Source organism: Pagrus major, chromosome 21 (assembly GCF_040436345.1).
Source record: "Pagrus major chromosome 21, Pma_NU_1.0".
Classification (NCBI taxonomy): domain Eukaryota; kingdom Metazoa; phylum Chordata; class Actinopteri; order Spariformes; family Sparidae; genus Pagrus; species Pagrus major.
Genome location: NC_133235.1, coordinates 26,161,938 through 26,174,750, shown reverse-complemented (window position 1 = coordinate 26,174,750; position 12,813 = coordinate 26,161,938). Strand labels below are relative to the sequence as shown.

At 42.7% G+C, this 12,813-nt stretch overlaps 1 protein-coding gene across 1 annotated transcript; it reads right to left on the bottom strand.

Moving 5' to 3' along the window:
* Nucleotides 1–4,747: 4,747 nt before the first annotated feature.
* LOC141017195 (relaxin-3 receptor 1-like) lies at nt 4,748–7,012 on the bottom strand. Its single transcript, XM_073491844.1, has 3 exons — nt 6,806–7,012; nt 5,443–5,886; nt 4,748–5,359 (listed from the first exon to the last, which is right to left on the bottom strand). The coding sequence occupies exons 1-3, from the start codon at nt 7,010–7,012 to the stop codon at nt 4,748–4,750; spliced, it is 1,263 nt and encodes a 420-aa protein (XP_073347945.1).
* Nucleotides 7,013–12,813: the final 5,801 nt, after the last annotated feature.

The following is a 12,813-nucleotide window of genomic DNA, read 5'->3' as shown; positions in this document are numbered from 1 at the left end:
CTCTGCTGCCAGGGTCCTCACCCGCTCCAAGCCCTGGCAGCACATCACCCCCACTCTCATCCACCTCCGCTGGCGCCCAGTCAAGTCCTGCATCACTTACAAAATCCTCGTCCTCACCTACAAGTCCCTCCTTGCCCCTCAGTACCTGACAGACCTCCTTGACGGACTTTGTGCGCTTCAGACACTGGCCTCCTCCACATTCCCCACTCTCAGCTCCGAAACCTTTGGGGACAGAGCCTTTTGTGTTGCGGCCCTCGTCATCTGGAACTGCAACGTCCCCTCTTTTTTCACATTTTCAAAAAAACTCCTAAAACCCAGCTGTTCACCCTGGCCTTTGGACTCTAATTACATATATCACCCTATCTGCTTTTGTTTGTTTTGTTTTGTTTTGTATGAGCTGTTGGTGTTGCCTTGTTGTGTGTCGTTGTTTACTGTTATTTCATCTGTAAAGCGACCTTGGGTTTCATGAAAGGCACTATTATTATCATTATTATTATTATTATTATCATTATTATTATTATTATCATTATTATCGACGATGGACTACAATTGGCAGCAATCCGTTCGGGTTGGAAAACCTTTTTCATCCTCATATGGGAATAATTTTCTCAGAAATGTCCTTCTTGAAAGAGAAACATAGCATTGCTTGGTTTTTTGAAGACACTTGCATTTTTATTGTAATATGACTGAGTCGTGTGTCTCACAAGCTACAACATCATTCAGATTCGTCACCACATTTCTTGATGGAGATGAATCTCTAGAGAGAGTCGTGCTTTTTTTTTCTCCGGCCTGTGCTGTAACACAATGTGCATTACAGCTCAACGTAAAACTTAATATAATATCATTTAATTTAATTATCTTAAATTGCTGGCAGTACATGTATTAGATCAAAGGTTAATGCAGACAATTACGTGTATAAATCAAAGACCAAGACCATGAAAAAAAAGAGAAGATTTTTAAATTATGAGTGCAAACGAAATCACTCATCTGGAGATGCAGTAAAGTAATTGGTTCAGTCCCTCGACCGGCAGAATGAATCTGTGTGGGGAAAAATTAGCCAGGAACGCTTGACCTTCTCACCAAAGCTGAGGTGTCCTTGAACAACAAGGCCTTTAATCCTCATTCCTCCAGTGGAGCCGCTCAGGCACCAACAGATCAGACTGGTTGTCATGAGCAGCCTTCATGGGTGAATATCATTCTGGTGTAATTCAGTGTGGAAAAGTGGAAAATTCACAGTATATGTCAGCTTACGTTAGCTAGATACACTTCTAAAGACATCATTTCTAGCTGACAAACATCAGCTAGAAATGTTAAGCCTGCTTTTGTTTACTTCTGTGAGGAATTGAAGACCTAGTGATTCAAAAATGACGTACATACACTGCACGTGCACTGCAAACTACAACTGTAGCAATGTTAAGATTGTTGTTTTTGGGAATAAACACCTTTTGGACTGAAGACCTGCTGCTTCGCCTCTGATTTTTTGGACTTCAACCTTGAGCGTATTTTCAGAGTCAGATAGTGAGTTAATTGGAAAGATAAGAAAAGTAGTCTGCCACTACACTATCTGAGGAGTGAACCAGCCTTCAGAACATGTACAGATTGCCTCGTGGCTTGCTTTTGTAAATCACGTTAAGTCAAGGTTCTTAATTCCCATTTAATTCTGATGATACATACATGTATAGTCCGGTCCGTACATCCCTGCATCTATAAATAACCACTCTGTTGTATTAAAGAACTGGCTTTTCGTCAGCGGTTGCATTCAAGCTGTTTTTCCAAACAGCTTTGCTTGCCGTGTTATAACAATACATCATGAGCTCGCTGTGTGCTCGGCATATTGCCTCCAACTGTGACTCACTCTGACCCATTTCTATGCCTTTATGTGTAAATCTATATATCATTCATGCTCATGTCATCCGTGAAGGAAAACATCTTGAGCCTGTTTTAGTTTTAAACCGGTGATCCGGTTAAACAAACTAAATAAACAAACTCTCTCTGTTTTCATGACTGAATAAACAAACTGAGCTTAAAGGACAACACTACTTCATACTGTTTAACTTTGTTTATATGTGGCGGACCCTGCCACCTTCCTAGCTTCAAACTGTGTTCTGGGGACCTTATTTTCCTCTGAGAACAGCTTGTTTATTCAGTTATGGAAAAAATAAATATTTCTGAGTTCGTATTGTTACCTCACTAATATTGTAAATATTAAAATTCTGAGTTTGAATTTCTTCTCCAAAACTACAAACTGGTCCTGAAACTGCAGCCTCCGCCACTTCAGGCACATGTTCCTCATTTTTATGCCATTTTTGTAGCTTGCTGCCCAAAGGTTGCAGCTCAGACATGTCCTGACAGAAAAATAAGAAGAAAGAAAATACCAAATGTATCATTCATGCTCATCTCATCCTTGAAGGAAAACATCTTGAGCCTGTAATAGCTTCAAATCGGTGTTAAATCCGTACTGGCCCTATGGACGTATAGGGATGACACTCCTCAAGTGGTTTTCATCCCTGTGCTTGAAAATGAAAAGCTGGGCATGTGAGATTGCGACCTATTGAATGTCACATGTTTTTGATGAAATGGAAAAGGATTCTTCAATCAGGACGTGACTGGGCGTACTGTAACTGCTCTGTCCGTGGGATAGAGCTGGGTGATAAAACAGTAAAGAGATGAAGAAAGGGGAAGGCGAAGATTGAATCAGAGGAAACGATAACAGATGTCAACAAGACAAGAAGACCGGCATCAATCACACAGCTTTGATTGTCTGCCATCCACCGCTGGAGGACGACCTGCTTGCTTTTCAGAGCCTCCCATGCAGAGACCTGTGGGATAAATCCATGATTCTGATTGGAGGAGTAATTACTACCAGAGTCGCACACAATGGAGGGACTGTCGTGGTGTGTGTGTGTGTGTGTGTGTGTGGTATTTGCATGTCAGGCCCTATCTGCGGCCAGCTGACGATGGCTATCAATGTTCAAACTTTAAAGGTTGCAAAAGGGTAAAAACGTGCAGCAGCTTTTGTGCGGCTGACTCATTTTCCTCGTCTTCCTCCCTTTGCGACTGCAGACGAGATTAACTTCCCAGAGACGTCACTGAACTCTTTTGTCCTCTCGTTTTATTTAATGTCACATTACATATGTGTAATCACGATCACAGCGGTACAGCAAGGCAGACACCGAGAGACATCAAACACTGAGCGCCGAACACCCAGGAGTTCAGTTTCACTGCTTATGATGAGGGAGATTCTAGTTTCCTCGCTGAGTGAGCAACAATAACACATATAAATATTAAACACATCCATCTGACTGACTTAATAGTCCTCATGATTGCCTGTGTGGGTGTTTAAGCATGATTTTGCATGATGTGATGGGGGAAAAAACCCACTGTGTAACTCAGAGCTGACTCATTTTTTCATGATAAAGCTAAAATACAACTTTCAGGTTAGTCTGTAACAGGTGAGTCAACTAAACTGTGCGTGTCCAGTTTGAAGGCTGATAGATTTTGGAGGTATGACGGTGTCAGGATCCCTGTTAGAAAATGGCACCAAAGAAAATATGGCACAGTAGACCCATAAAGGAGAATTATCCTTAGTATTAAAGGAAAAGTTTGACATTTTGGGAATATACGATTAGGTGCTTTCTTGCCAAGAGTTGAGATGATCGATCTCATGTCTGTATGTGAAATATGAAGCTAGACCCCCATTGGTTCATAGACTGCTATTATGAGTCATCTATTTTTATCATAAATTACAAAATGAACATCAGGATCAGTTAAAGAAGACCTGAAACTAGAAATTGAGACCATGAACGGATTAGGAAGTGAGAAGTAGGGTCATTTTCTCATAGACTTCTATATAATCAGACTCATTTTTGTAACCAGTACAGTCAGCCATTAGAAACAATGCAGGTTTAAGGCACCTCCGTGTCGGCTTCAATTTCCGGACCCAGCAGCTCCTTCCACTATTTATACTCTGTATGAGCTGTAGCTAGCAGCTGGCTAACTTAGCATAGCACAAAGACTGGAAGCAGCTGGTCTGGATCTGTTTAAAGGAAACAAAATCTGTCTACAAGCACCTTCAAAGCTCACTAGTGAACAACATCTGTACAAAAACCAACCCCCAAACAGCTGAGCAAAAAAACCCAGCTTTTTTTACACGTTTTAATAGGCAGATTTAAAGGTGCAATATGTAAAAATTGGTCACCTGTTGAATTAATACTCAAAAGCAATTAATACTCAAAAAGCTAACAGCGGGGGACTGACTTCATGTCCAAGTTACACACCATGTTACCATGCTGAAGCACACCTCTTCCAACCCTGCCAGGGCCAAACGAACTGGACTTTGGGGGGTCAAATGTGCTCGTGCACGGTACGGATTGCCTAGTGTGAGTGGGCCCTCGGACCGGGATGGTCCAGGGCTAGCCTGTTAGCATGCTAAACATGCTTTGCCACAATATGAGACATCATAATGTTAAAACTGTCATTCCTTCACATTCTGTTGATAATTTTAGTTAAGTTTTGAATGTTGTCAACTAAAATTCTTACATATTGCACCTTTAAGTACCTTTGGATAGAGCCCGGCTAGCCATTTCCCAGTTTCCCGCCATTGTGCTAAGCTAAGCTAACCCGCTGCTGGCTGTAGTTTCATATTTAGGGTACAAAACAAGAGTGGTGTCAATCTTCTCATCTAACTCTCAGCAGGAGAGTGATTAGTTTTTCCCAAAAAGTCAAACGTTTCCTTCTCCAGAGTAAATCACATATCCATTTCTTTGTGTATCATCACCAGGCTGGGTGGTGCCTCCTCCACCCTCCTCCCTCTCACAGCCAGCGTGAGAACATTCTGGAGGGAGTGAGACACTCTCAGCAGGAGCGCCTTCAGTCCGGCTCTGTACTCCTTTCGGATCAGGCAGTAGAGAACTGGGTTGAGGCAGCTGTTAGCATGAGCTAAGCACACAGTCAGGGGGAAGGCGTAGGCCTGGGTGTTGTAGAAGGCTTTACTGAAGGGCACCAAGTCAAATTTGATGAGCACCCCCCACAGGGTGAGGGCCTGGTTGGGCAGCCAGCAGATGAAAAAGGACAGGACCACGATGGTGACGGAGCGGGTGAGTTTGGAGTGGCGGCGGTGGCGTCCTCTCACAGACTCTGACGTCTCTGTGACACTGCCGCTGACCATGCTGCCGACGATGCGGCGGCTCAGGATGAACCTCAGGAGGAGGAGGTAGCACACAGAGATGACGATCAAGGGAACTACAAATCCCAGGAGGACTTTCTGTGTTTGATAGAGTCCAAGCAGGACTTGAGGATCCCAGTGGTCTGAATCGGAGTTGGGGAAGCGCACTAAGCACAGCTCGTCATCTGTAGACACCTGTAAACAACAACAACTGCATGAGAGGAAGCCGACAAGAGACGGAGCATGTGGTGTAAGCAGGGATGGTAGATCAGTCTCACCTGGACTGTGGTGGAGTAGAAAGCATGAGGCAGTGTAGCCACCAGCGACACCACCCAAATGGCCAAACTGGCCCATTTAGCTCGAGCAGCGGCGATCCTCGGGCTTTCCATCTTCAGCGAGGTCACCAGGGAGCGGTAGCGGGTCACGCTCATGGCGGTGAGGAAGAAGACACTGGCGTACATGTTCAGGGTGGTGACCGAGCTCACGATCTTGCACATGACCCGGCCAAAGGGCCAGCGGAAGTCCATCACCGTGTCCACGGCCCAGAAGGGCAAGGTGAGGACGAACTGTAGGTCGGTCAGGGCTAGGCTCATCACGAAGCAGTCGATGGAAGAGTGGTGGTGGCCCCGGCGGCGGGAGTGGAGCAGGAAGAGGGCCAGGAGGTTACCCACAAGCCCCAGAACACACACCACCGAGTAGACAAGGGCGATGAGAACTCGCACCTGTCGAACACATGCACGCAGCAACATTTTTAAATGTGTGGATGACAGTATTCTGATGTAGCTGTTCTTATTCTGCAGGTGGGTGAAGACTGAGTGAAGGGCAGTAGATATGGCATCCTTTAGGTACATTTACTCAAGTACTGTGCTTACAATTTTTAGGTATTCACACTTTACTTAAGTCTTTTCTTTGCAGGCCACTTTCCACTGTCACCCCACCACATTTCAGAGGGAAATATTGTACTTTGTACTCTACTACAATTATCTGACAGCTTAAATTACTTTACAAATCAAGATTGTTGCACAGAACATATGAAAAATGAGCTCCACCTTACCCAACTACAACAGTTAAATCCTGCTCATTACATTAATGTATGAGTAAACATAGTTTTTTTTTCTGCATTGAGTACTTTTACTTTTAATACTTCAAATGCATTTTTTTTTTCAAATTTGACTTTTTACTTCTGTAACATTTTAAATACAGGACTTTTACTTGTAACAGAGTATTTTACCACCTAGTTTATAGCCTTAATCTGAGGATCACTGTTCATTTCACCCCGTTCAGAAAGAAAGAAAGAAAGAAAGATGAGGAAAGGAAGGGAGAGAGAGAGGAAGGAAGGAAGGAAGGAGGAAAGAAAGAAAAAGAAAGAAAGAGAGAGAGAGGGAGGGAGGAATGAAGGAAGGAAGACAAGGAGAGAGTGAGAGAGAGAGGAAGGAAGGAGGAAAGAAAGAAAGAAAGAAAGAGAGAGAGGAAGGAAGGAATGAAGGAGGAAAGAAAGAAAAAGAAAGAAAGAAAGAGAGAGAGGGGGAGGGAGGAAGGAAGGAAGGGAGGAAGGAAGAGAGAGAGAGAGAGGGAGAGAGAGGGAGAGAGAGGGAGAGGACGGCAGGCAGGCAGCCTGGCTGCACCCTGAAATGAACCTACTGCCAGGTTGGCGCTGTCCCCGTGCAGGTCCAGTGAGGACTCCTTGCTGAGGATGTGCAGCCAGCAGTTGAGTGAGAGGTTGAACGCAGCCAGGTTGGACGCGGCTCCTGTCGGACTGACAAGTTTGAAGATTTCGCGTTCATCCTCTTCTCCTCCGCACACACTGAGGGCGGTCAGGGGTCCGGAGGCGCTGCTGTTGCTCTGCATGATGCTGCAGAGGTACAAAACAAAGGCGACTTTCTCCTAAAAACTACCCCCCACCCTGACAGACTGAGGGCGCGCAGGTGTGGATGCAGAAATCCCCATCGTCCTCGCCCCGGTGGTTCAAAGTGTCAGCAGGAGCGCAGAGTTGCGTGATTCATCCAAGGGATTACAAACTTAAAACTTAAACGCCTTCAGCTCTTACAAGCCGGAAAATAATAATAAATGACAGGAAAAAGCTGATTAATCCGCGTCGGTTTATTTAGGCGGCTGACATCTGTAGTGATGCAGCCGCCTGCTCCGTCAGAGATGTGACAGCATCCTCAAAACTTGAGGCTTTTATACCGGCTGAGACTCTCCTGCACCGCCGGGTGGCGCACCGTCTGTACATGCAAGTGCTGCTACACATACAGGTCTGATTATTATAGCAGGTACGGGGCATGAATGAAGCCCCACTGGGTGCAGTTAGACTTTAAATTTTCATTCAAAAAACAGAGTCAGATTATTTTAAAGGTTTGAATCTGAGCGGTGCCTGATGATTCATGGAGTGAACAAACAGGGAAAGGCTTGTTTTGTGTTGTGTGGTGAGGAAATTAATTACTTGTCTGACACTTTGCAGAAGAATCAGTGTTTTTTTTTTAATTGTTTTGCTCTCATTTGAAGAGATTCCTGCAAAAAATCCAATCAAATTAAAACTGTGTCGCAGAGTCAACCTTCTAAAGTCTGTCATCACTCACTGATACAGGATTTCTATACTAGCCAGTAAGCTTGCTTTTCATTATTTGCTTTTTTCCCTCCCTGTTTGATGGACCCAGCCAATCATAGCCTCCAGCACTAGGTCCCAAATATCACCTTTAATATTCACATGATGTGAGGGAGGGTAAATTATACATGATGGTATTTTCAGAAAGGTTTCCTTATCAACACACACACGAGGGTTTATTCACACGCATCCGAAGCGATGCACATCAGAGGAATGATGAATTAGATTTCAAACAGCCTTCAGTCTTTGCGAGGGAGCCAGAGAGAGATGTGTTTGTGTGTGTGCATGTGTGTTTGATTTGCATTTCTTATAGGTCACTGTTGGTACTCACACAATGCATCACTTTGGCCGGCTGTGTGTGCATAAACGAGAAAGGAAGGTGGAGACGAAGGCCAGAAGATGAGAAATTCATGTTTTTTCCAGTCGTTTTTTTTTCTCTCAGCAGTCTAGACTGGACTTGTTCAACAAAAGAAAGTCTGGCCTCCTGTTACGCACCTGCAGTGCCTCGCCAGCGCGCAACCCAGTGGCAATAAATGATTGACCCTCTCCTTTAAAAAAATGCTGCATCAAGGTCATCAGGGTGAAAGTTATAAATTGCCTTGACTGGATCTTAAAGGAAAAGTTCACCCAAGAATGAAAATTCAGTCGTTTTCTACTCATCCTCAAGTTTTTGTTGTCCAGAATACATTTCTGGAGCTTCACAGTAAAACAGCGGTGCAGCATTCTCCAAAACAACTGAAGTAGATGGGGACTTGTTTTAAAACATTAATAAACAACCAAAGAAGTGTCTCCATACAGCTCGTCTGGCTTGAGCTAAGTCTTTGAACCCCAGAGGTCCCAAATTGACGTGAAAAGACATTATTCAAGCTGAAATCTTCACCGTAGCCGCTCAGCTAAAAGTGTCAGCACGTTGGATTGACTGTACGTCGAGGTCTCGGGTCTTCTGGAGACTTGGATTTCACCAGACAAGCTACATGGAGCCATTTTATGTGTTTTTTTGGTTGTTTTTTCTCCTTTTTAAAACAAGTCCCCATCTACTTCGGTTGTTTAGGTGAATGCTGCAACACTGTTTTGCTGTGAAGCTCCAGAATTTATTTTATTTTTGACTACGAATCTTCACCCAACTTTCCATCAGCACGGTGACGAGTAGGTTATTACTGAATTTTCATTTTCGGGCGAACATTTCCTTTACGGTCCAGTCGAGGCAATTTGTTGTCATCCCTGATTCTTTGTCTTGGTTTGATGAGCAGTCAAGAACAACTTCAGATGAAAACAGCACTACTTTGTAGGCAATTTTCTTTTTTTTTCCTCTGATAATACTGAGCTGGGTGGAAATGCAGATGGGGTCCGTCCCTGACGCGCTCTGTGAAGACGCTCATTTGCATTCTTGTTAAAGCTCTCCAGGAGCATTAGAGATGTCTAATTTCATTTTCATCTGTTTGTTTTTGTTTTTCTTGGCACTTAGGAAACAAAGGGACGGGGGGATGTTGACGTCGAGCGTGTCGGAGCGTCTCGCAGACAAAAGTGATTTGAATTCACACCCCAAACGTCTCCCTCCTCGTCGCTGCCATGCTTAAAAATAGCACCAGTGAAATAAGACTCGTCATACAAGTAATGGTCTTATCAGAAAAGTGTGGGGGGAAAATATGGTAAATGGACTTCATGCATTTCTACAGCGCTTTTCCAGTCTACTGACCGCTCTAAGCACTTTACAACATTTGTCCCATTCACACACACAATGATACACTGATGGCGGAGGCTGCCATGCAGGGTGCCAACTGCTCATCAGGAGCAATTTTGGGGTTCGGTATGTTGCTCCAGGATACTTCGACATGCTCTATCTCCTGAGCTACAGCCGCTACAGTCAAAAGAAAGACATATTTTTTATGTATCTTATTATATCTCAAACATCCTCCACATCCATAAAGTTATCAGTAAAGCCCTGACTGCATACAAGCACTTAAAAGGAATAGTAATGATTTTTGCAAACATCTCTTTCTCCTCAGCTTGCAATAACATCTGAAAATCAAGCTTGTTTTGTCCTTGAACTGCTCTCACCGTCAGGTAGCAGATACTCAGAGTTTCTACCTACGTCTATACCTCCCTGTGCTGCTCACAGCAGTCAGATCTATAATTTATTTCTGGCTCCCCAGTGTGGATAGTGTACCTTTGGTTTTGGGTATGCAGAAATCATTTGGAATTTAAAGTGTAAAGTTTTGTCGGTGTTTGTCACAGCGTGAACAAACAGCGCTCAGAGAGGATTGTTAGATGTAAATGAAACCTTTCTGCAGATGCAGCCGCAGCCTGGATTTTATCAATACTGAGGTCAAACCCTTAAAGTTTCCCAACAGAACGAGACATTCATAAAACATTTCTGAAACTCTGTAGACTTCTTTTCAGAGCATTCAACAAAATCACAAAGTGCTAAATTCCTTTCATTTTATTCAAATGTAATTAGTTTTTAGAAATGCTAGCCAACTGGCTCTAGTGATGGCAGTGTTGGTTGTTTATTTGGCCCACCACTGCGGTCCTGACTCAAATAGCTCAACAACTTTTGGATGGATTGACTTGAAAATGTGGTTCAGACGTTCATGATCCCCAGAGGATGAAGCCCTCTAACATCTGTGATGACCAGACTTTTCCTGGCATCAGGTTGACGCTGTGGTTTGAAATCTCTCAACATCTGTTGGATGGATTATGTAATGTGGTCCACTGATGATGCATGTTGCAATAAGTTGAGCGATGCCTTGATATTTAATTTAGTGAAACCATCAAATTTAGCCAAAATTGTAAATTTGACCAATATTTTTAGTTTTTAACTAAATACCTGCTAAACTAATGACATCCCCACAGCCTCAGCTGTATCTTCAGTAAAGTGAACAAAATTATAGCTGCTAAAGAGCATGTTAGCATGCTGACGTTAGCATGTAGCTCAAAGCTCTGCTGCCTACTTACCGCCTCACAGAGCTGCGAGCATCGCAGCAGATTGATCTTGTTTGCCTATCAAATTTAAACTAAAACAATATCAAAATCAGCTTTGAAAAGCCAAACAAAACATATATATAATGCACATGTAAGTCTTATACATGTCATGTTTTCAATAAGAATATATATATATGAGTTTGGAGACCCTGTGACTTTTCCTCGAGCCTCACCATGAAGTTGACATTTGTGGTTTGGAGCAAAGTATCAACTATTGAAGGACTGTTGTGAACACACACAATCACGTTTCCCTCGGGATGCACAGCGGTTACTTTGCTGATTCAATGCCTTTTTATTGACATCGGTCAGCTTTTGTACTCCAGCTGTGTTTACTGCTGAATAGCGAATGATAGCATGCTCACACGCTAAACAAAAACTGTGAACATGGTGTCACTGTGAGCGTGTCGTGTCCTCAGAACGGCCCCACAGAGCTGCAGATTCATCTTTTTTGCCTTTCAAATTTAATCCAAGAAATAAATTACCATAATCGTGATGAATTATTTCTTTCTTTCTTATCAAGGACATGATGTCTTTGTCCTCAGTGTCAGCTACGGCCCTGTCTGCAAACTGCATTCCAGTAAAATTTCAACACATACAGAATGTATGTAAATGTGGGGCCGACCTCAGGTGAGTTCAATCTATCAGAGTGAGCGGATACAAAAATGATCCACATTCACCTTGACAGTGCCCTCAATCTTTGGCTGGGAAGGCACTGAACTAATAAAATATAGTACACTGCACAGTAAACTACCGGACGAGATGGAGGGATATAGAAAGCAACATAGAAAGTTTACAAAACAAAACAATACATATAATGAAATTATTAAACTGACACTTGGTCTGGGGAAAATGTTTTAAAGAATATAATATGGAGGGAGAGATGAGCATATTAATTTCAAGCTGGGAATCAGTGGTGTTGGATTCAGACAAAGGTGTGATAAAGGTATAAAAGCAGTGTGCACACTAATCCAGGAGGAAAAAAATATAATAATGTAGAGGGAATTTGAATCAGAATATGTCTTGTGATACTTATGAATCAAAGACAACTATGAAAAAAAAAACCCCAGAAATGTCTCAGAAAGGAAATGCAGTGACAGATATTCTGACTGAAGCCAAAACAAAGCAAAGAGAAAACTCTTTTCAAACTATACCAGGGTCTGCAGAGGCAGAGAGGGAATAATACCGGATATATCAAAGCAAAATGGGGAAAAAGAACTAGACACAGAAAGATCACAGGAAGATTGGCAGAGAGCGTGATGTGGGGAACACAATTTTCATCCACGAGCTCAAAGAAGTGGAGAGAGTTCGGTTGGAGAAAAAACCCAGCAGTGCTGGGTCCAAAAAAATCACATATTGTGAGGGGAAATATCATCAGCTTCAAGAAAGATTTAGAGATGTATATGATGTTAAAGTCCTGATTCTTTGTTAAACAATGAATGTATGTATCCAGGGATAAGCTTTGATTTAACAGTAATCCACTTTGGAGTTACGTTTACTATTTTACTTTATTAACACTGGAAACGTTTGCCAACTCGCTGCTGTCAGTGCCATTGTTGTTAGCATTTCTCTTGACCCCACTTGAAAAAGGCACGCAACAAAAACAAATAATGAGCCAATAATTATATTTCAACAAAATAATAACAGACTTTCGCTGTCAAATTGAGATATGAACTCTGATGGCCATAGTCCCTCGTTGACAGCTGGCTCTAAAGTAAAAGTTTTTAATTGAAGTGAGAAGTCAGTCAGGAACTTTTGCTGACTCCTGCCTAATTATAATTTTTTTTGGGGGGGGGAAGCGAGCCGGACACATGGCGTTGCTGAAATAAACAAATCCCTTCTGGTGTCTCCAAAGTTCGCTGGAGTTTTTTAATTCTCTTCACTTCGCCAGTTTTGCACTGAACTGTTACAAAATGCAACTCAAAACTTTTTTTAATACAGTTTTCAATATATACATTAAAAGTTAACAATAACATACAGCAATGAATATACATTTGTGTCTCTTACAGATGATATCTCGCAGTAGTACATCAGCAGTGTAATACATGCTCCCGCAGGTCTCTGA

Bases quoted from the DNA above. Each gene is read 5' to 3' on its own strand.
- LOC141017195 (XM_073491844.1), bottom strand. From the start codon at position 7,012: ATGCAGAGCAACAGCAGCGCCTCCGGACCCCTGACCGCCCTCAGTGTG. The intron at 5,887-6,805 runs GTAGGTTCATTT...TGTGTTCGACAG, and splicing joins GGGACAGCGCCAACCTGGCA to GTGCGAGTTCTCATCGCCCT. The intron at 5,360-5,442 runs GTGAGACTGATC...TGTTGTTTACAG, and splicing joins TCTACTCCACCACAGTCCAG to GTGTCTACAGATGACGAGCT.